Here is a 25,049-nt window from a genome sequence, read left to right on the forward strand (position 1 = left end):
GCAAGACTCTCTTGGTTAATTTATTGGGCATGCTGTAGTCATTAGACTTTAACGATAACAAGTCTCCCTCTGTGTCCCAAGTCAGTCCCAGCACATTACTATATTTGGACACTTCAACTCCAGGGTTGTCTTTATTTATTTGAACTCTTAAACTGGACGAATTACTGTTCCATTCCCTCAGGGGCATATTTGCACCTTGCATTATTTCATTAGCCCCTGCGTATATGCTCATTAGTTCCTCTTCAGTAGACGTCACCCCCAGGAAATTGTCCACATAAAATTGTTTACCCATTACTCCACTCAGTGGACCACCCGTACGCTTAAGGTGTGCATTTATCGTTGCCTGGAGTAGGAACGGACTGGAGGTAGCACCAAACAATACACTCCTGAAGCGAAAAGTCTTCAGGGGACTAAGTGGGTCACTAGGATTCTCGGGCCATAAGAACCTAGTGCAATCCCGGTCAGCCTCCTGCAGACCCACTCTCAGGAAAGCTTTACTTATGTCTGCCGTAAAGGCATAATTCTTAACCCTGAAGTTTAATAGTATGTCTCCCAGTTTTTCCGTCAACGACGGACCTGTCATCAAACAGTCATTCAAACTAGGTACACTTTTATTACTCCTGGCACTACAATTAAACACAATCCTCAGAGGAGTGGTCTTAGAATCCTTCTTCACTCCGTGGTGTGGCAAATAGTGACCATAAATCTGGGTTTGCTCGGGAGGTACCTCCTCTATGAATTTATTATTTAACTGCTCATTAATTATATCATCGTAAGCAGTCAACAGTTCTGGTGTCTTGCTCAATTCGTGGAGCTGAGCCTTTAATTGTCCATACGCCATCCGGTAATTAGTTCGTAGGTCTGGATGGTTCAGCTTCCACGGAAGTCTCACCCAGTATTGTCCAGATTCAAATTTAACATCCTTCTGGTATTGTTCTTGAGTAAAGGAATCATCTGGACTTTCTTCATTTACATTGATCCCTATGCTGTCCAATTCCCATAATTTATACACAGGTTCAACTTCATCCTCTATTGAAGTATATTTATACTGGGGTGATACTTCATGAGTAAGACACACCGTAACTGTATTTATGGATTCCTCCAGTCATTCATTATCGGTACGAGGAAGCCTGCCATACATCACGTGACCTCCTGCGGTCCTTAGAAGGGTGACTCCGCATTTCTTTGTCATACCCTTTACAAAGGTGGCATAATGGTCACTACCTATCAAAATATCTATTGGCCCCACCGAATCATTATTTATACCAGAAGGTGCCAAATCTACCTTACTCGAAAGCCTTTCAGTAGCGTTACCAAGCCCTATTGTAGATATTTTCTCTGGGAGCCTATCCACAATTACGGCATTAATACGTTTTCTCTCATTGCCCAGCCGGACAGTTACATAAACAGTGTCGTATGACTGGGCCTTCTTATTCGAGAGAAAGCCAGATAGCTTGAGTATAGCAGGATCTCCCATTTGTACCTTCATCCCATTAAGGCAGTTACGTTTTATGAAGGTACGTTGTGATCCCTGATCCAGTAATGCTGTTACAGTTTTGGATTTACGCCGTTTATCATTAATCACCACATCCAACACAGGCAAAGCTACCTCAGCTAGGCCATCATTACCGACGTTAGCTGCAATCTTTACGTGGGCTACTGTTGTGTCCGGGTTATTATCACTATCAGTACTATTGTTACCATCATTACGATTAGGTCTGCCCTTACACATAGCTATGTGGTGTCTTCCCTTGTTACACTGATAACAATAGTGCAAGTTAGCACGGCAATCCCTTACATTATGATTTCCTAGACACCTGATACATCTAGCAAGCTCTTCCAATCTTTCCACTTTAACATCCCATGAATTATAGGCATTACAGTTCTTAGAGAAATGAGTACCGTTGCAGAAGATACAATCTCTCCTTTCTTTGCCTGACCTCTTATCAACTGGGCTACCCTTATTGTGGTACTTCCTCCTCTTGCTTGGAGGTGGAGAACCACTATAACTGGCACCTGTCACTTGATACGTGCCTACGTAACCCCGTGTAGTAGGTGGCTTAGGATTATTGATATTAGGATAAGGTTTCCCTTTGTGGAACTTGGCAGGTGCACTGGGGTCTGTAGACGTGGTATTCCTAGAGGTAATGGGTTGGCTGGTCTGCAGTTGGACAATTAGCTCTTGCAGTCCCACTCTTATTTCTTCCAACCTGAAGTAACCCTTGTGATATCTGTTAGATAACCACTCTATGGTCTTGTGGTTCAATTTATTCTGAATCAAGGCACTCAACAACCACTCTGCTCCCTCCAGATCATATTTATTACTCAAGGTCTTAAGAGTGCTTTCTAGTTTGATCCTAAACTGCTGTAAGCTGTTGCGGTTGTGATCTGGAGTCTTCAAATTAGCCAAATTAGCTACTAGGTCCAGCCTACTTTGCTCCAAGTTACCGTAAGTGACCTCCAACAAGTCAACTGCCTCACTATAGGAGTCATCTACATTTGGGAATGCTTGTATGAGAACATGCGCATCTCCCCTTACTTGTCCCTTTAAATAGCATAATTTGGTAACACTTGCAAGATCACTCCTATCATGTACGACTGCTTTAAAGATAGACCAAAACTCCTCCCAGTGTTCTCCCGGATTAAACACAGGCATACATAATTCTGGGAGTTTTGGCAGACGCCTCTGACTTTCCTTACTAGGTTGACCAACAACATTGTTTACACCCTTTACCTTCTCCAAAGCCTTAGTTTTGCAGTACACAATGTTGTCCTCCACTTCATAATGTTGCTCCAGCAGTCGCTCCCTTTCAGCATCATCTGCACAATTCTCTAGCAGCTCTTTTTCATAGTCTTTAAACCACAATCTATATGACTCATGTCTATTTCCTAAGGCATCTAGGTGTAGCTTTAATTCATCAGGGTTTACCATTTCTTGTTTCATTAACTCCATACACTTCTTGTATGATTTAGTAACATGACCCTTCCGAGCTTGTAGTGACGCTTTCTTTGCTTTGGCATCCATGGACTTGCCAGTCGCACTAACTTCCTCAGACCCAGCCATGGTTAGGGAATTAATAATCACCCATTATACTACTTAAGTAGACGCCTTATAAGAGTAATTCTTGCACTTTACTCTTGTATAAATCCTAGCCACCCATGTGCTAGCAATTTATTGGGCTAATTATCATCCATCACACGATCGATTAAACTCGTGCACCCTACACCCACTTCCTTCAATCAGTCACTTAATTATTAAGTAATTAATTCAATTAATTTTTTCACTGATTGCATCCGGTTCATGAAGGACCAACGGGCAGATATGGAAAATTTTCTAGGGTGCTTACCTGTATGTACCTCAACATTATATACATACCAGTAATCTCATTGGGAGACAATCATATTGTTTACCGTAGTCACCCCGTGTAGACATGTGAGAAAACTTAACCACCCCTGGTCGCGCCAAGTGGTCCCCTCGACCTCACAATCTTATCCATATCTATCCGAGACCAGTATGGATTGGATAGCACCCACAAGTACGGTGCTACTAATTAATTGTGGACTGTATAGATTATATTAATTTAGCTGAATGAAGGGAAGGGGGGTAGGATACACCTGGATACATCCATCAAGGAAAACATTTGTACATAATCCCACCACTTACCAGATGTTCTCTGGTGGTCCCTTGATGTAGCTGGATCACTCATAACCTATCTAATTACAACATAACACAACTGGCCAGCCTAAGTTTGTTATAATTAGAAGGGTTACTTAACTGTGGGTGATTGATACTCCTTATTTCTTCCATTCACCATCTCAGTTTCGATGTCCTGCTACACCGACACGGTTCTCATTCCAGCAGGACGAGGTATCCGCTGGTTTGTCCCGCTTTAAACGTCGTGACTCAAGGAGCTTCACTTTCCTCGTCTCGGGAGCAACGAGGTCTAACGTGTTCACTCGGAGCAAGACGACTTATTTCACTTCACGCATTCTCTTAACTTAGCGTTATTATCATTAATTACATTACAATTCACAAGACGATTTAATGGCTCATAATTATTATACACATTAGAGATCACTCCATTAAGATCTGAGACCGATGAGTGATGATTAAACCAAGGGTAATTTTCCTCGGGACACAGTCCAGGACGACGCGTCAGTCACCCACGGTCCTACCCTTATTCACTCAATTACCACTCTATTACCGTGGTCCCGTAAATCACGTTCCCTCACTCTCCACCAGGAACAGTTACGACACTTCCTATTACGAAATGAGGCCTATATTAATCCTTAGGCCGCCGTGAATGCCAATTTCGTGGTTCCATGCTTTTTCCCCGCTTCCTCTCCACCCTCAAAACAAACCCGCCACTCTCCCCCGCACATCCGCGCATGCGCCAAGGGAACTCTTGGTTCTACCCTATTTTCAAATACATTTTTGTCTCGTATCGGCACATAAAACACCTATTAGGCGCTATAGTTTTGGAAAATTAAAAATTTTCCACAGTACTTATGCATGCAGTAAAAGTTCTCTGTATATTCTCCAGGTCTGCAATTTCGCCTGCCTTGAAAGACGCCGTTAGTGTACAGAAAAACCCTAGCCTAGAGATTAGAGCAGATTTTTCCAGCCTTGGCATTTCTAATTTTGAATGTTCTCATTATCTATCCAATCATTTTTTTACCAGATGTAGTAGACACATTGTTGTGATCTTTGAAAGTGAGATGCTCTGACATTACCACTTCTAGGTCTTTCACATTAGTTTTTCTCTTTACTCTGTGATAGTAATTTGTTTTATACTCCGATACAGTTTTAATTTCCTTGAGTTTTCCATAGCGGAGTAATTGAAATTTATTGTCATTGAACTTCATATTGTTTTCTTGGGTAATGTCCGCTTGAAGATTTGCAGTGTCCTCGATGGATAATACTGTCATGCAAATTCTGGTATCATCAGCAAAGGACACGGTGCTGTGTAGTCTCTTCCACCAGTCTTAACTTTCAAATTTGTATTTACTTTATATTTCTAAAATGCACTGTTTCTTTTGTTTTGGATTTTTGTTGCTAATTTTTCCGAGCGTTTGTTGTTGACTAGTTCTCGTTCTGCTGTCACTTATACTTACCATACAATGAATTTTCTGAATCGTGGCGGTACAAGTTCATCTTGTTGCTTTCTTCATTATTTTCATCCTCATTGCCTCCATCTCCCTTGTTTCTCGTGTACTCCTTTTTTCCTTTTTCCCTTTTATTTTTACACGTCTTCTTTTCTTTTTTAAGTTCATTCTGTAAAGCTTCCAAATCCACGTAACAATATAAGTGTTCTTCCTGGTTGTCGTCCATCAGTTTGGCATACTTGCTTTCTTCCATGGCGGGTGGCAGGGGGTCTCGGGGGCGCATCGTGGGTAAAACAGTGGGTGGCAGGGGTTCTGGAGGGCGCATCGTGGGTAAAACAGTGGGTGGAAGGGGGTCTGAAGGGCGCATCGTGAGTAAAACAGTGGGTGGCAGGGGTTCTGGAAGGCGCATTGTGGGTAAAACGGGTGTCAGAACATGCCCAGGAGGAGGTGCCGCCTCTAAAGAGATGCCACCCATATCCTCAGAGTTAGAGAGGTGGCTCGGGTTAGTCCTGCTGTTGATAGATTCTAAGCATATGTGTCCTGATGAAGCACGGTAGATTACTTTATTCCATCGCTTTCCTGGCAGCTTCCTAAACCAGAGGACTAGGATGAGGATCAGAAGCAACACTAGTATGATAATAATACTTGGTGCCAACCATTTGCTGCTGGAGATGTCCCCAGAATCCTTATTTATGTCACCTGTAATGAAAATTAAAAGAAATCTTAAGAAATTTGTTCTGATAATAGAGAGTTTAAAAACAGGTATGATAGGGCTAAAAGGGAGTGAATCAGCCAAGGGGCAAGGGGAGGGGCCAAGAGCTGGGACTCAATCTCTGCAACCATTTACAGATAGGTACACTCATGCACAGACGCACGTATGCACGCACGCGCGCATGGCGCCAGGGGCTATGAATTAACCCCTGCAACCACAAATTGGCGAGTACACACACACACACACACACACACACACACACACACACACACACACACACACACACACACACACACACACACACACACACACACACACCACGAATCTCAACAAAAAAGTCATTCAGGGCCCTTTATACAATATATGTCAGGCCCATTTGAAGTATGCAGCCCTAATATGGAACCTGTATCTGAAAAAGCATGTTAAGAAGCAGGAGACAATGCAGAAGTATGCAACAAGGCTTGTTCCAGAGCTAAGGGGTATAAGTTACGAGGAGAAGATAATGGAATTAAATCTAATGACACTGGAGGACAGACGAACCAGGGAAAACAAGAAGACAATACAGTGCTCAGGGAACTGATAGGGTGGACAGAGACAAGTTGACTGAATGGCGAAAAACGGGAACCTGGGAACGAAGCTGAAAGCTAAAGACAGCTGAACCACTGGGATGCCAGAGAATATTTCTTCACAAATAACCCACACATAGGAGAGAAGAGCTTACGACGACGTTTCGGCCGACTTGGACCATTTATAAAGTCAAACTAACTGAAAGGAGAGGAACCAGCATATACTATAGGCAAGCTGGCAGGGACGAGTCAAGAGAGGTGGGAGGAAATAAATCACTCTGTCTGACTTTTTTGAGTTATCCCAGGTTCTCTACACATATGCTGCTATGTATGATAATCTATGTAACTGTATTTGTGTATACCTGAATAAACTTACTAGTAGTAGAGGTAAGGCAGGTGGTGGAAGTAGCAGTAGTGTGAAGTAGGGACAGTGATTGGCGGGACAAGAAATTGAAGAGAGAAAAAAAAAGTCAAAAGAAAAGGTAGGAGCCAAAGATAGCAGGGAAGGAAGTAGCAGTAGTAGTAGAAAATTGAGACACTTATGCAACATATGGGACTCTTTATTGAAGATTCCCATACGTTGCAGAAGTGTCTCAATCTTCAACTTGTCGGTTTTAAACCATTTATCACAGCAGTAGTAGTAGTTTTTTTTTTATATATTTTATTTAAAACAGTACAGAACAGTTAATAAATAAAATAATACAAGACCTATCCGGCAACAGATGTAATAACCTTCCATTGCCTAATTAACCACACACAACCCCGTGTGGGCTTCCAACACCCCCCCCCATGTCCCCCCTCCTATTCTAAATCAAACAGGTTTACCACAGCAACCTGCATTAATCTTACAGACATGTTGGCATATATACATTAATATTACAGTTGTTATGCTAGTCCACAAAGTGTATTACACGACCACAAGACTGCTTGAACAGTGTACTAACAGTCATGGTTTAGGTATATATCACAACAAACATTACATTGCTACAACATAAAATACATGTAGCACACATAAGTAATTCACTACAGGTAATGACACCTATTCCTAAAAATTCTCCCCAGCACAAACGTGTCTGAAGCCTCACCCCCTCCTTCCCCTTGCATTTCCCACCCAAACCTATCACAACCAAACATACAAATTATACCTGGAGTTTACCTGGAGAGAGTTCCGGGGGTCAACGCCCCCGCGGCCCGGTCTGTGACCAGGCCTCCTGGTGGATCAGAGCCTGATCAACCAGGCTGTTACTGCTGGCTGCACGCAAACCAACGTACGAGCCACAGCCCGGCTGATCAGGAACCGACTTTAGGTGCTTGTCCAGTGCCAGCTTGAAGACTGCCAGGGGTCTGTTGGTAATCCCCCTTATGTGTGCTGGGAGGCAGTTGAACAGTCTCGGGCCCCTGACACTTATTGTATGGTCTCTTAACGTGCTAGTGACACCCCTGCTTTTCATTGGGGGGATGTTGCATCGTCTGCCAAGTCTTTTGCTTTCGTAGTGAGTGATTTTCGTGTGCAAGTTCGGTACTAGTCCCTCTAGGATTTTCCAGGTATATATAATCATGTATCTCTCCCGCCTGCGATCCAGGGAATACAGGTTTAGGAACCTCAAGCGCTCCCAGTAATTGAGGTGTTTTATCTCCGTTATGCGTGCCATGAAGGTTCTCTGTACATTTTCTAGGTCGGCAATTTCACCTGCCTTGAAAGGTGCTGTTATTGTGCAGCAATATTCCAGCCTAGATAGAACAAGTGACCTGAAGAGTGTCATCATGGGCTTGGCATCCCTAGTTTTGAAGGTTCTCATTATCCATCCTGTCACTTTTCTAGCAGATGCGATTGATACAATGTTATGGTCCTTGAAGGTGAGATCCTCCGACATGATTACTCCCAGGTCTTTGACGTTGGTGTTACGCTCTATTTTGTGGCCAGAATTTGTTTTGTACTCTGATGAAGATTTAATTTCCTCGTGTTTACCATATCTGAATAATTGAAATTTCTCATCGTAGAACTTCATATTGTTTTCTGCAGCCCCCTGAAAGATTTGGTTGATGTCCGCCTGGAGCCTTGCAGTGTCTGCAATGGAAGACACTGTCATGCAGATTCGGGTGTCATCTGCAAAGGAAGACACGGTGCTGTGGCTGACATCCTTGTCTATGTCAGATATGAAGATGAGGAACAAGATGGGAGCGAGTACTGTGCCTTGTGGAACAGAGCTTTTCACTGTGGCTGCCTTGGACTTTACTCTGTTGACTACTACTCTCTGTGTTCTGTTAGTGAGGAAATTATAGATCCATCGACCGACTTTTCCTGTCATTCCTTTAGCACGCATTTTGTGCGCTATTATGCCATGGTCACACTTGTCGAAGGCTTTTGCAAAGTCTGTATATATTACATCTGCATTCTTTTTGTCTTCTAGTGCATCAAGGAGCTTGTCGTAGTGATCCAATAGTTGAGACAGACAGGAGTGACCTGTTCTAAACCCATGTTGCCCTGGGTTGTGTAACTGATGTGTTTCTAGATGGGTGGTGATCTTGCTTCTTAGGACCCTTTCAAAGATTTTTATGATATGGGATGTTAGTGCTATCGGTCTGTAGTTCTTTGCTGTTGCTTTACTGCCCCCTTTGTGGAGTGGGGCTATGTCTGTTGTTTTTAGTAATTGTGGGACGACCCCCGTGTCCATGCTCCCTCTCCATAGGATGGTAAAGGCTCGTGATGGGGGCTTCTTGCAGTTCTTGATAAACATGGAGTTCCATGAGTCTGGCCCTGGGGCAGAGTGCATGGGCATGTCATTTATTGCCTGTTCAAAGTCATTTGGCGTCAGGATAACATCAGACAGGCTTGTGTTAACCAAATTCTGAAGCTCTCTCATAAAAATTTCATTTTGATCTTCGACTCTCAGTCTGGTTAGTGGCTTGCTAAAAACTGAGTCATATTGGGACTTGAGTAGCTCACTCATTTCCTTGCTGTCATCTGTGTAGGACCCATCTTATTTAAGTAAGGGCCCAACACTGGACGTTGTTCTCGACTTTGATTTGGCATAGGAGAAGAAATACTTTGGGTTTCTTTCTATTTCATTTATGGCTTTTAGTTCTTCCTGTGATTCCTGACTCCTATAAGATTCCTTTAGCTTAAGTTCGATGTTTGCTATTTCTCTGACCAGTGTCTCCCTACGCATTTCAGATATATTGACCTCTTTTAGCCGCTCTGTTATTCTTTTTCGTCGCCTGTAATGGGAGCGCCTGTCTCTTTCTATTTTACATCTACTCCTCCTTTTTCTTAGAGGAATAAGCCTTGTGCATACATCGAGTGCCACCAAGTTAATCTGTTCTAGGCATAAGTTGGGGTCTGTGTTGCTTAGTATATCTTCCCAGCTTATATCGGTTAGGACTTGGTTTACTTGGTCCCACTTTATGTTTTTGTTATTGAAGTTGAATTTGGTGAATGCTCCCTCGTGATTAATTTCATTATGTCGGTCTGGGGCTCCGCGCATACATGTCTGGACCTCAATTATGTTGTGATCTGAGTATGTTGTTTTTGATATGGTGACATTTCTTATCAGATCATCATTGTTAGTGAAGATGAGGTCTAGTGTATTCTCCAGTCTAGTAGGCTCTATTATTTGCTGGTTTAAATTGAATTTTGTGCAGAGATTTAAAAGCTCGTGTGAGTGTGAGTTTTCATCAGAGCTGCCTCCTTGTGTTATTTCTGCAACAATATTATTTGCTATATTCCTCCGTTTTAGGTGCCTTAAGTTGAAATCCCCCAGGAGCAAGATGTTGGGTGCAGTTGCTGGAAGATTTTCCAGACAGTGGTCAATTTTTAACAGCTGTTCCTGGAATTGCTGGGATGTTGCATCCAGAGGCTTGTAGACTACCACAATGACTAGGTTTTGGTTCTCGATCTTTACTGCTAAAACTTCCACTACATCATTTGAGGCATTAAGCAGTTCTGTGCAAACAAGTGACTCTGCAATGTACAGGCCAACCCCCCCCTTTTGCCTGTTCACTCTGTCACATCTGTATAGGTTGTAACCTGGGATCCATATTTCGTTATCCAAGTGATCCTTTATGTGGGTCTCAGTGAAAGCCGTGAACATTGCCTTTGCCTCTGCAAGCAGTCCACGGATGAAAGGTATTTTGTTGTTTGTTGCTGGCTTTAGACCCTGTATATTTGCAAAGAAGAATGTCATTGGACTGGTGGTATTGTTGGTACTGGGGGGGGGATTTTTTTTCCGGCATTAGTATCTGTATCTGTTGGTTTGGAGTGGAGGCCATCGACTGTGGTTCCACTCCAGGAATGACTGGATTTGGTGTACAATTTCTGCCATTTCCTGCCAGTTTTTTTTCCTTCCTGGCACTAAAAAACCTCTCCCTCTTGAGTGGCTGTGGCTACCCAGGTTTTCCCATGGCCTGGATGTTTTGTATCTTTTTGTCCCCTTTAGATGGTGTGCCTGGCAATTTAAGTTATAGCACAGTCTTTCTTGTACTGAAGAGGTACACATTTCAGGGTGAAAAAGCTTACAGGAAGGGAGTTTGCATTTTCCTGTTGTCATATGGGCATGGCATTTTCTAGGGTGGTCATAATTGCACGTCCCATCTGTTTTTCCAGATTTCCCATGTCTGCAGATACCAAGTGCATAGTATGTGCACAGGCTTGGTTTCCATTTGCCTTGGGTTTCTGTGACTGTATTCCCTGTTGGTGCATGTTTACCTGTCTTATTCCTATCCTCCCTAGCACCAACAATGGAGCTCCCACCAGTTGCTTTTGGTAACATATCCTCACTATTGCTAGTGGAGTCCTCTTGTTTGCTATTTCTTGTGGTATTTCTAGTTTGCAGTATTGGTTTTATCTTATCTTTGACTACACTTGTTTCCCCACTACGGCTCCTGTCCCCTATGAGGTCATTTATATGCATTCCATCCTGCGTATAATTCCCGACTACCTGGACAAAATCTCCAGCTTCACCATTACTGTCTCCCAGGACAGCACCTCTAACTTCAGTAAAGAAAATGAATACAACATCTTAACACATTGATACAGTACATGTATATACACAGCCCATTTCACAACATCCTCAAGTAATAACTAGGATACTAAAGTGAATGTTGGGACTCCCTCTTATTACAAAGGGTCTGTCCATGTGCATACAAAAGGCCTCATAACAGCAGGTCCCTCACAACTAACACTACCAGTGTTTTTATACAGTGTGTATGCATAGGTATAAAATACATACCCAATACTTGACATAGAACATAAGGATGCCCCTCAAACCTCCACCATACAGACCCCACCCCATAATATTATGCAACATAATAGTCCAAGATTCATACACACAGCAGCAGCATACACCACCTCAACCACACCAGCGTACCTTTGGCGCACATAGGCGTAGGCAGCAACACCTCTAAACAGGACCTAACACTCCTCATACTCCACAATTTGCAGACACATCTGAACAGCACATATCAAGCCACTTTCATCCTAACACTGGGCACATGCCCCACCCTCAAGGCGCACGCTAACTGGCGCCCCAAGACACACACGCCCTTAACCGGTGCTGCCATCAAGCAGCAGACCTCGCCACACCTTCCACGATGATTCCCGATGATTCCGAAGATTTCTTACACAGTGAACATAACCATCAGGTTTAGAAAAGTTAACCTTGTAAGCCACTCTTATATCTCACTATGACAAACATTCCCGTGAAACAGAGCTTACCATCCATACCAAACTGCCACTACCTTCTTCTTACACACCACAAAAAATCCAGTGTCAAACAAAACCCCCCACCCCCCTTTACATCCCCCCAGAAGGAGACCACCCCTTTGCCCATCCTCAGGTACCCTGACAAAGGGAACCCACAGTGAGGTTCCTATAACCTTCTGGGAAACATTTTTCCCAGGATGCCCCATAAACCAGCATATTCCTACACTTTGTCCTATAGAATCTAGCCGCCAACGCTTTTATCCTCGTATCACTCCTTAATTCCCTCATTCCCCATGAGATATCCAGATAATCTACAATGACATACATTATAGTCCGTCCCACATCCCTAGGCACTCCCCTTACATCTAAAAGTAAAGCCCTTAAAAGCAGCAAACGTCCCCCCAACAATCTGATAACCCCACCCATCCATGATCTCACCCCCTCCAAGGAGGGACAAAAAAAGACCACATGAAATGCCGTTTCAACATCATCTTGACAAAAAGCCTCTTCCACCAACCCCATATGCCTTAACACCTCCTTGGAGGCCAGAATCCCCATGTTGAAACGGTACACTAATTCTCTTACCCTAGCCGGTATCCTAAGCTTACTAAAATCCTTCCAAATAACCCCCCAATCATACGTTGGATACACGGCTACCCCTTGCAAAATTCCCTGACCTCCCACTACTCTCACCAACCTTTTCACTTTGATGTTATCCACCTGTTGCACTGTCAATAAAAATCTTAACATATCTTCACAAACCCGCAGGTCCTTGCCACTCCACCATTTACGTGCCTCCTCCATAACTCTTCCTACGTTAGCTCCCCTCACACCCCCTTCCCTAATATACCTCTGCTTGATATATATAGCCATTACTCTCAGTCCTAAAGGCAACAAACCTAAACCCCCTCTTTGAACATCCATCATAACTACCTCCTTACTTAACCATGCCCTCCCAAATCCCCACACAAACTTTAGCACCCTCCTCTGCATTTCCACAATGTCCTGTACTTCTAAGGGAAGAACCTCTGCCACCCCCATACCTTGCTATAGACAAGTGAATTTACCACCACTACCCTCTGATGTAAAGCTAGGTCCCTCGCATTTAAACCTCTCAGTCTACCTAATGCCTTACCCGTGACAGACTCCGAATTTACCCTTCTGCAGGCCTGCATCCCCTCCATATACCATATTCCACATACCCTGAGTCTATCAACCACTGTCCATCCTAACCCCAACCCCAAGCCCCTCCCCCTATCCAATTACCCACCTCTAGTAACCTTGATTTCACCGTATTAACTCGCATCCCTGTATTCATACCAAACATCTGAATCACTCTACCCACCCTCCTTAGCTCCTCCTTACCCCATAGCAAAACAGTAGTATCATCCACATACCCAACTATGCCCCCTTTGCACCTCTCCTCTCCTGTTCATCCATCACTCGCTCAACAGACTCATAAAAAGGATTCTGCACACACGCAAAAAGCAGCTGCAATAGCGGGCAACCCTGCCTTAAACCTCTCTCCATTGGTACACTTTCACCCAACCTCCCATTGATCTGTACCCTCACCTCCGCCTCAGCATACAGGGTGTTTACCCACCTCACTACCCCCTCCCGAAGCCCCAACCTCTCTAAGCAAACCCCTAAGAAATCTCTGTCCACGCAATCATATGCGTTCTCCCAATCTAAACCTAGTATTCCCCCTCCCGTACAACTCTCTAGAAAATCCCTAATAAAACCATGTCTATCCCTCATCCTTCTTCCCGGAATCCCCAACTGCCCCCTATGTAACACTAAACCCAACACTTTCCTCATTCTGTTGCCTAAAATCTTAGTAAAAATCTTGTAATCCAAGCACATTAACGTAATTGCACGGCAATCATTCAAAACTCTGCATTCCTTCTTTTTGGGCAATAAAACCGTGACACCCATTCTTTGTGATTGTCCCATCCTCCCACTACCTAACATACAATTCAAAACCCCCACCAGACAATGCTGTACACTCCCCCAATGACACTTATAAAAATCGTTGGGTATACCATCTATCCCAGGGGTTTTACCCTGGAACAGCCCAAAAACTGCCTCCTCCACCTCCTCTACACTAATACTACTCTCGAGTCTGTCACTGTCCTGCTCACTTATAACCCTATTAAACCCCTCATCCCCAAAACGTCCCTCACCCACTCCCCCACCAACCCTCCTCCATTTCTCCCTAAACCAGAAATTGGCATACAAACTAATATGTTCTGCGGTGGATAGGCCTTGACCCTCCTCAAATCCCCCCCCCCCCCCGCTGTTCCTGCCACTATATACACCAAGGTGGTTTTCGTCTGCCTTTCCTTAAACTTCCTGAGTACAAATCCCGATGGCCTATCCCCCCTTAAAACATCCTCCAACCCCGCCCTAACTCTAATTGCCTCAAACTTTTCATTATGGATTTCCGCCAACCTATTTCACAAACGTTCCATGTCCTCACTCTGCCCCACTCGGTCCTCTGCATAACAGTCATTTAACTGACCTTCAAGATAATTTTGTAGACCATAGCTCCACCTCGCCATCTCCTTACCCCGTACTTTAAAAAAAATCACGATTCCAACTTTAGCCCTCATTCCCCACCAATCCAGCAAATCCATCTCCCTATTCCTAGTCTCCCAAAAGGATTTCCACCAATCCTCAAATCCTGTAGTGTCACCCTCGTCCCTAAGGAGCCTCACATTTAATTTCCAGTATCCCGTATGAACTCACACTATACCATCTACCCTCAAATCTGCTATAACAGCACGATGATCAGAAAAACCCACATCTATAGTCCTCACCCTCTCCACACCTATTCCCTGCCTAACATAAATTCTATCTAACCGTGCCTCATATCCCCTACAGATAAAAGTGTGCTCCACTCCATATCCCCTACTCCCCACCACATCTACCACTCCAACATCTGGCAAAACGTCTCTCAGAGCCCCCAAAACACAACCTGCCCCCCTCAGAACCACATCCCCATTCCTAATTACACAATTCCAATCCCCGCCAAGCACTGTAATAGCCGGCAAACCTCTCAAATGATACACCAAGACATCGCGTACAAAATCCACCTTCACCCCTAGCATTACTAGTTGCTGGCATGTACACACCTACAAAACAAACCCTCCTGGCCCCCCAAAACCCATCCACCCTGACAACCCTCCCACCCCCCCCCCTCCTCCCAACCCAGGATACGCAAAGGACTGGTCTCCTTTACCGCCACAGCCACACCTCCTTTCAACCTCAAAGTATCACTGGTAAACAACCTATAACCTTTCAAAACCAACTCACATCCTAACCTATGGTTATGTTCCTGCAAAAAACAGACATCAATACTAAATCTCCTTAAAAACCACTCTAACCATACCCTCTTGGCCTCAGTCTTAAGACCGTTTACATTGAAAGTTACACACCTGAAATTACAAGAATGGCAGCTTACCCCTATGCCGCTGAGGCTTACTTGATCCTCCTTTCATAGGTCTCGGTCCACCAGCAATCCCTCGTTCCTGCCTTCCTGTCCCTTCCCGCCGATCTTTCCATTGCTTCCCCCCCCCTCCCTGTCTCGCCGTTTCCACCACAGCTGCCCAAACCTTCTTCCCAGGCCGCTGAGCTGGTGTGAGGACCTCATCCATGTCTGATGCCCCCGCTGATCTCTTGCGGGAGCTACCCTCTACACATATCTTCTTCAATCACATCTTCTTGATGGACCTCCACCACCACATTGCTCTCCATCCTAACCTCACTCAAGTCTTCCTTACCCCGTTTCTGATCGTCCATCACCTTGACATCACCTAACCTCACATCGTCTTCCACACCATGGTCCGACTCTTCCAAAAAATCCTTCAGCACAGCTTCCAAAATCCCTTCCTGAGCTGAATCTGTAGTACCTAACGGTCTGTCTGACAGCGATATTCCCACCCCCCATTTCCTCTGGTAGTGTAACACACATCTCCAAGGCCACCTCTGCTCTTTCAGCCTCCTCACTCCATAGGCTCTTCCCCCGGCCTTCCAATCACCTGTCATAACGTCCAAGGCTTCTAACTGTTTGTTTTCAGAAGCTTTTTCTGGAACCCTAGGGCCCTGTCTCCTGGGGCATTGTGCCGCCATGTGCTCATAAGAGTCACATAAACGGCACGTCTTCCGCTGCCCTGCATAGTGTACAAAAACCTGAGTTCTATAACCATGCAATGTGACGTACGATGGTATCGGCCTCCTCAGGGTCATTCTCAGTGTGAAGGATCCTTCCGGCAGCCCCTCGTAGGGGCCGTCCCTCCACATTCCCATGCTCGCCGAGTGTACAGTCCCATAACCACTGAACACATCCTGTAGGCTGTATGCTGTCGCTTCAAAAGGTATGTTACGTTGGTTTGTCCCTTATTACTTTGATTGTAAGGTTCTCACTACATGTTCTAGTGTGGGGTAGCTTTTACTTAATGGCCTTATTTGTCTAGGGGTAATACTTACATCATGGCTGATCATCTTGAGTGTCTCTGATACCCTTTCACCAGCCCTCTTCACAGGTTATGTAAACTACTACTATAAAAATATAACTGTATTCTCAATAGATATGTACAGAATATACAATCACAGCCTCCATTTTCAAAACAGTCTACACACTCCATACTGTGCTCCACATGGTGTGTTCCAACACTCTTCCTTCTCTCTCCTTGACATAACTCTGGGCTAACCAGTGTTTTGACACACTTTAGTCACCCTGGGTATGGTGGACAAAACTTAAATTATAAAAACTCACCCCTGGAGCACACATGATGCCCCAAAAGATAGGAGAAGGACCCAGAGATCCTGCCAGGTTGAAGGTCAGCCACAGAGAGAGAGAGTCAGAGAGAGGGAGAGAGAGAGAAGCCTACCTAAGCTCCTCCCACCAAAACAAAAGACTGTTGCCAAGCACACTTCTCCAGTTACCACAATTCTACCACACCTTAATTTTACTTTTACAAAAAGAAATACAACTTTATAAACTACTTATTTAAATTGTGTGTTTATGTGTCTATAGTATAACCTATTATATTGAGAAAAATAGGTTTGACCCAGCTGCCTCTCAGTCATAAGGTTGATCAGTCCTTCTGACATTTAGAGCAAAGTCCCCATCAATTCAATATAATTAGGTATTATTATAGTAACTGTTACTTATAAATACATGTTGGGTCCTATATCCCCATAACACCCCCACCTCCAGACGAAGTCTCACAAAAGCTAGCCGTGTCCCTCAGGATACGGCTAGTAAAAAGTATATTGCTTAAGTCTGAAGGCGGTAAACAAGACTACTAGAAATGCTACATATTTCCTAGCACCATAACTACTCCTCACTTTACTGTTATTTACAACAGATTGCAGAATTTTTTATAAAAGCATTTTAACCATACCCATATACTCAAGGGTGTAACTATTTACAATTTTAGTGACTTTTAAACAATACACATTACAATGCAAAAATTGCACACAATGCCCACTGTGAAAGCCCGCACCAACAGGCCTGTGCCTCTGCTACGGTAATCCAGCAAGCAACTGGTACTCCAGGGTGGCATCTTCCTGATCAGGAGACGAGAGTAGAGCCAAACCCAGAGCAGTCAGGTGTACACCAGGCAGGAAACTTCACAAAACATGTCAAGGTGTCTCTCACTTGGTGGCCGAACCAAACAGTGAGACTTCCAGTCAACACTCACGATCCAAGCCCATCTTCCGAGGTCCCACTCCACACAGATCCTCCAAACTTATGAAGAGGAGGCTGACATAGAATATGGAGGGGTCCAGGGGACCACAAAGGCAAACCGTCGGGCCGTTTTGTATATAGAGCACACCAAGACACAACATCACATACCTTCCTGAACGTCTCATGTTACCGAAGGTTGTCAACCACTGCCTCAACTCACATTTAAGTACACCCTGACCCTCGTCACACTTTTGGCTCTGACTCGACTCCTTCACAGTCAGATGGCTGGTAGGGAGTACTCAGGCTCGCCGAGAGTTCACCACTGCAAAAACAACAAGGTCAGCACACGACAAACACTATGTACAAAGTACGCACCATGCATCTACATGAAACATCTAGAGAGAGCATCAGCAACCACATTCTCTGAGCCTTTTATATATTTAACTTTCAAATTAAAAGGCTGTAGGAACAAAGCCCATTTTAAGAGTCTGATTTTAGTCACTATACACAGGAACAGGATGAAGAGATCCTGAGACATGTACAAATGCTGAATAGCCAGCCCCAAAATGAAAATTTTCTTTCCTGTGGTAAAATGTTGACATTTAAACTTAGAAGGTTGTTCATAGACAGTAACAGTTCTGCAACCTCTCGCAGTGCAACAACAAACACCAAAGACATCTCTTTGCACCCAGGTTGGATACATCAAGTTTACACAAATACCATCACGTTCCATCTCACACACAAATTTTAAGCACACAATGAACACAATTTGCATTACACACATTAAAATGGTACTGGAACACAGGCCATGGAAATCACATCTTCCATGTTTTAGCTTATTTAAAATGTTTGCATCTTTTAGTGCATAAGTATCAATCTTTCTAATTCTGTAAACCTTAGTTGTTAAACGTACTCTGTGGTAGTCAGTGTTTATGCCCAGGGTGCCATCTAATTTGGGAACCATGAAGCATGGGAATGCCCACTGACTCTCACTAAGCACTACAAACTGGTGTTGGAAGAATTTCACTTCTTCCTCCATCTCCAATTTTTCATACAGATTTTTCCCACACAAAATTGTTGAATTGGCTCAGTTTCCTTAACAATTTCCTCATGGAGTTTCAATTTTTCCCCATTACTGACATCCCAAACTTTTATATACGTAGTTCCAAGGTGGCTGAGCCAACTCTCCAACATTTTTCTCATTAAACCCAAGCATGCATTTCCTAAAATCTTTTACACACATGTTATTTCTTAAATACGCTTTTGGTATTTCATACAGATTGTTTTGCAGCCCTTTACATTCCATTAAAACATTGGTCTCTCTGAATTTTTGACATAACTTCAAACCTTTTGACCGGTTACTGTGTACATTATACTCATTCTTTTTCTGCTCAGGGGTGTGGGTTTTATATCTAACCCCTGGGAACTTCCCCCACAACATGTTCAGCTCACAGCAACTTGCCATACAGATTTTCACATGAATTGGCTCCAGTATCAGCACTTCCCCTCCAGCCTCCAGAGTATTATGGTTCACATTATGGTCCCACATCATCATCCTGGTCTGGTTGATGGGCACGTTCACTGGTACCATCCACCTCATACGAGCCAAACAGTATCTGAAACTGAGAAAAAGCTCCGAGGGGGGAGCATCACCATCATCCCCAAGCCAATAGCTCAAGAGATTCCAGAGTGCTTCCCCACTCAGCAAATACAAAGAAAGGGATCCTCTCCTCCCAGTTGTTAGTATTGTCTATACCATAGGCTTGCATCATTGTCTTGAGGGTTTGATGTAATTTCTCTATTTCCCCTTGAGATGAAGAGTGATACACAGTTGAACACTGAGGCTCTACTTTTAGTCCCTTCAAAACATTTCTAAAAGACTTTGAGGTAAAGTTAGGCCCTTGATCTGTTTGTACTGCTTGTGGAAAACCAACATGAAAAAAGAACTTCATCAAAACCCTTAAGACTACATGAGCAGTTATCTTATGCAGAGGGACTGCTTCCAGGTACCTGGTAGTGGAGCAAATATTTGTGAGTAAATAATCATTTCCCAGTTTGGTCCTTGGGAATGGACCAAGTACATCTACTACCAGCTTGCTGAAGAGTTCACCTGGTGCTGAAATAGCCTGAAGGGGAACAGGGTTAATACTTCGACTAGGTTTCCCTATAAATTGAAAGACATGACAGGTCTCAATATACTCTCTGACAGTCTCCCACAGCTGAGACCAGAAGAAATGCCTGGAAACCTTGGACATCGCCATCTGGGGATAAGACCCTTGTTCTCCTTCCATCGATACTGCAAACAGAGGTGAATTCTTTGTAAGAGTTTCCTCCCTGAAATGAAAACACTTATTTAACTGTAAAATCTCTTCCTCAGCAACAGCGACATTTTCCTGCACAGAAATTAATTGCACCCTAGCAGGTGCAGCCTCTCTCACACTATTTAACTGATCCATTCTCCAATCATGCTCAGCTCTGGCTGGAACATCCTTTTCTTCAGTTGATTGCAGTTCAACATCAGAAAGCAGAGTTACCAAACTTAAGCCCTCACCATCCTCATGAGAAATATCATGAAGACTGTTGGTAGCATGATCATGAGCCATGCTTCTCATGGTGGAACCATCAGGGAGAAGGTCTGGCAGGGTTTTCCTAGCCATTTCCTCCCAACATTTCGGACTTGGTTTCCCCCAAACTAGTTGTTCCTCACTGTCTAACAGGCCCATAACATTATTCCCTAATAAGAGGTCGACCCCTTCGAAGGGAATTTCATCTGAGATACCTACAGGGAGATAGCCAACTTGGTATGCAGATTCTACCCATAATTTGTGTACAGGTGTCCTTATGGTTGAACCCGTAATACCCTTCAACAATATATCTACCCCAGTATAGGTATCCTTAGACACTGGCAGCACTCCAGCACGTAGCAAAGAGTAGGTGCTACATCCATCTCTCAAGGACAGTATGTTCTCAACTCTGCCTACATCCTTTTGCAAACCAACTGCGGACCTACTAGAAAATATACACATCCTGGGGTCTAGATCCAAAGGTTCCTCCTCACCTTGCCTTGAAGACCTAATGCAGGCAACTGGATGTATCTCTGCAGTTAGGGTCCTCTGGGGTGGTTCCTCCCTTTCCTGATCTCGCCGCCTTGACCAGCAAAACTTTTGTGTGTGTCCAGTTTTGTTACAGTAGTAACAGATAAAACTCTTAAAGGTATTTTTACCATTTGGTGTAGGACTGGTACTGTTTACTCGAGGACCTGAAAAATTATCTGATTGTCTAGGTAAACTTTGAGCTCCAGCTGACTTACCTTTTCTTTCTATTTTAGAGGGTGCCTCAGCCTTCATTTGTCCCTGAAAATTCTTGTCCCACTTACCTTTATGACCATAGGACTTGGGATAAGATTTAGAACGAGTGGGGAAATTTTCAGGAGCATGACTGTTTTTACTTACCAATTCCCTGCGAGCCAAGAATCGGTCACCTAGATCCAGTGCTTCTGAAAGATTATCTGGGTTTTTGTCCTCCAAATATTCTCTGAGGTCAACAGGGATTGTATTGTACAATTCCTCATGAACCATTAGATCTACTAATTTGTTATAGTCTTTATTAACTCCTTTAGAACAAACCCATTTCTTAAAAAGGAACAGTTTCTCATTCCCAAACTCAGTTAAGGTCTGCCCATCCCGAAATTTTTTATTTCTGAACTTTTGTCTATATTTCTCAGGTATCATTTGGTAGGCAAGCAATACTTCCTCTTTAATCTTATCATAATCAGAAAAATCTTGCCCCTCCAGAGTCTCTACTCTTTGGAATCCTTTACCTACAAGTTGTGTGCGAACTAGGGTAGCCCACTTCTGTTTGGGCCATCCTTGCTCCAAAGCAGTCTTCTCAAAAAAAGAAAAATATCTATCTGGGTCACTCTCTGTAAACTTAGGGACAAAATTTGCAGCTTTAGTTATGTTAAAGTACTGCTCAGGCTCTTGTTCTGAACCTCCTAACCTTTGACGTTCTTTCTCCTTAGCTTTCATTAATTTCATTTCAGCCTCTAGTACAGCTAATTTCAGTCTCATTCTCTCCATTTCCATATCACCTGGAGTAGGTGATTCCTCATCTTCACTATTAACAGGCATGTTTACTGATGAATTATTACCTTCTTCCCTGAAGCCTAAAAAATCTGAAGACTCATCTTCTGACATAGTTTTATCTTTAAACACTTGCTTCCCTCTTACAGTATCAGTGGACAAAGTTTTCCCACAGGCACATAAAATAACACAAATTGAATGTAAACTATGCACATAGCACTTACCATAACCACAACAAAAATGTGTTACTCCCTTTCCCCCACCTTAGGAGAAAAACAACCTGTAAACTAATATATGAAAACAACACTTCCACTGACACCACCTTGGTAAATCTTCTACCAGAAACATGCAACTGTTATTACCCCATACCAGCACATATAGTTCAAAGAATGTTTTGAGTTATTTTAGCAGTCAAATAACTCTCCCGGTCAAGCTCCCATGTTACGTTGGTTTGTCCCTTATTACTTTGATTGTAAGGTTCTCACTACATGTTCTAGTGTGGGGTAGCTTTTACTTAACCCTTTGAGGGTCGACAGGCCCTCTCCGAAACTCGTTCTCAGGGTCGGCCAAATTTCAAAAAAAAAAAAAAATTATTTTTTCTTATGAAAAAATAGAGTTTTTTTTTTCTAAACATTATAGGATAAACAAAAAAAATTTACCATCAATACTTACGGAGATATGGATGCATGAAGTTTGCAGAAAATGAGCCGCGTATGGCAACAGCGGCGACTGCCGCTCACCCGGTAAACTTTAGTTTACTTGTATTTGAAGGTTTGTTGTTTTTTTTCACTATTTTATTTTTTCACATAACTTATGTGGCCTATGAGACCAAAGTAAGGTGCAATGTACATATATACACTCGTTGTATACAACACAATAAGCACACAAACATAATTATCAATATATTGTTTACAAAACTTGTTTACAAAAACAAACAATACAAAACATTGTTTATTATTATTGTTCTATAATATATATACCAATATACAGTCACTGAACATATTCCTATTAGTTCTGCAGCTTGTGGAACTCTGAAACATGGTGTCATACACAATGGTGTTTTATCTTTCTCCCTCATTCTATCTCTTTCAATCTGTCTCTCTCTTTCTATCTGTCTATCTATCTCTGTCTCACAGGTACACATAAATACAAGTATACATAGTATAAATTACCTAGGATAACCCAAGAAATCCAGACAAAGTGCTATACTCTGCTTGAAGATGTGAGTAAAAGTGATGACACAGTCTTGTGGCTCTCTGAGACAGAGAGCTAGACGGATAGACAGATAGGCAGGGAGCTTGACAGACAGACAAATAGACAGACAGAAATGTTAGTGTACCAGTACCAGTGTACTAGTGTTCCACCCTCCTCCTCCTCTTCTTCCTCTTCCTCCTCTTCCCCCTACTCTTCCTCATACTCTTCCTCTTCCTCCTCTTCCTCTTCCTCCTACTCTTCCTCTTCCTCCTCCTCCTCTTCCTCCTCCTCCTCTTCTTCCTCTTCCTCCTACTCTTCCTCCTCCTCCTCTTCTTCCTCTTCCTCCTCTTCCCCCTAATCTTCCTCGTACTATTCCTCTTCCTCCTCCTCTTCCTCTTATTCCTCTTCCTCCTACTCTTCCTCTTCCTTCTCCTCCTCTTCCTCCTCCTCCTCTTCCTCCTCCTCCTCTTCTTCCTCTTCCCCCTACTCCTTCTCCTCCTTGTCCATAGTGTAAATTACAAGGAGTCCGCAGCTGTCAAAGTGACATATTGGCTCATTACTCTTTCCCCCTCGGCCTGTCAAAACAATGGGGTCGGATGCTGCTTCCCCTCCTCCATTCTATCTAATTATCTTTCTCCCTCATTCTATCTGTCTGTCTATCTCTGTCTCACAGGTACACATAAATACAAGAATACATGGTATAAATTACCTAGGATAACCCAAGAAACCCAGACAAAGTGCTATACTCTGCTTGAAGATGTGAGTAAAAGTGATGACGCAGTCTTGTGGCTCTCTGAGACAGAGAGCTAGATGGATAGACAGGGAGCTTGACAGACAGGCAAATAGACAGACAGAAATGTTAGTATACCAGCAAAAACAAAGGGAGGGCGATGTTCATCTCATCTTTTGGCATCAGCTCTACCCTCATTTACCCTCATCAAACGTCAGCACTTATCAGATGTTATCTCCCCTTATCTTGTTACTGTCATGGGTGAACATTTATTATTACATATTATTATTATTACCTATTATTATTATTATGTATTATTATTATTATTATTATTATTATTATTATGTATTATTATTATTATGTATTATTATTATGTATTATTGTTATCATTACGTATTCTTCTTCTTCCTCCTCCTCCTCCTCCTCTTCCTCCTCCTCCTCTTCTTCCTCCTCCTCCTCCTCCTCTTCTTCTTCCTCCTCCTCCTCCTCCTCCTCCTCCTCCTCCTCTGCCTCCTCCTCCTCTTGCCTCCTCCTCCTCTTGCCTCCTCCTCCTCTTGCCTCCTCCTCCTCTTGCCTCCTCCTCCTCTTGCCTCCTCCTCCTCTTGCCTCCTCCTCCTCTGCCTCCTCCTCCTCCTCCTCCTCCATTCTCGGAACAAGTTTGAAGAGCTTGTAGTTCATAATCACTATCATTATCATCACCAATGCTCACATCTGAGTCTGGGATTTTGGGAAATAGGAGTTTCCTCTTTGATTCTGGTACAACTGAACGACGGCCCAGCACCAGAGGTGGAAGGCTGTGGGTTGTCTGGGTTTTCCTCACTATTACCCATATTATGGTCATTAGTTTCGGTCAAAACCTCACCAGAACCTTGAAACTCATCTTCACTGTCACTTCCATCTGTATTAGAACTGTCACTGGGGAACAAAAGTGTCCCAATTCGCCGAGGAGTGAGGAACTTCTTACCACAGGGCACGGTGGAAATTGTGTACTATGATGGCATTCCCACAATGCACCACTGGGTCCCAGATTTTTTTCCTACTGCGCACACCCACCACACAGACCCATTCTCTCACATCTAGGCTTATCAGCCTTTTCCTGTGAGATTTGAGGCCGCTAGAATTTATGCGTACTAGTACGACAAAAACCCCTACGCGTAAGACGTACTAGTACGACGAAAACCCTCAAAGGGTTAATGGCCTTATTTGTCTAGGGGTAATACTTACATCATGGCTGATCATCTTGAGTGTCTCTGATACCCTTTC

At 43.4% G+C, this 25,049-nt stretch overlaps 1 protein-coding gene across 1 annotated transcript in view; it reads right to left on the reverse strand.

The window, feature by feature from the left end:
• Positions 1-2,619: 2,619 nt before the first annotated feature.
• LOC138852574 (uncharacterized) overlaps positions 2,620-25,049 on the reverse strand; it is a 30,916-nt gene continuing 8,486 nt past the window's right edge. The window contains exon 5 of the mRNA XM_070084168.1: positions 2,620-5,805. Coding sequence (XP_069940269.1) covers positions 5,102-5,805 — 704 coding nt within the window. The 3' untranslated portion in view covers positions 2,620-5,101. The remainder of the gene's footprint in view (positions 5,806-25,049) is intronic.

The sequence above is a fragment of the Cherax quadricarinatus genome, chromosome 11 (genome assembly GCF_038502225.1).
Source record: "Cherax quadricarinatus isolate ZL_2023a chromosome 11, ASM3850222v1, whole genome shotgun sequence".
NCBI classification, from domain to species: Eukaryota; Metazoa; Arthropoda; class Malacostraca; order Decapoda; family Parastacidae; genus Cherax; species Cherax quadricarinatus.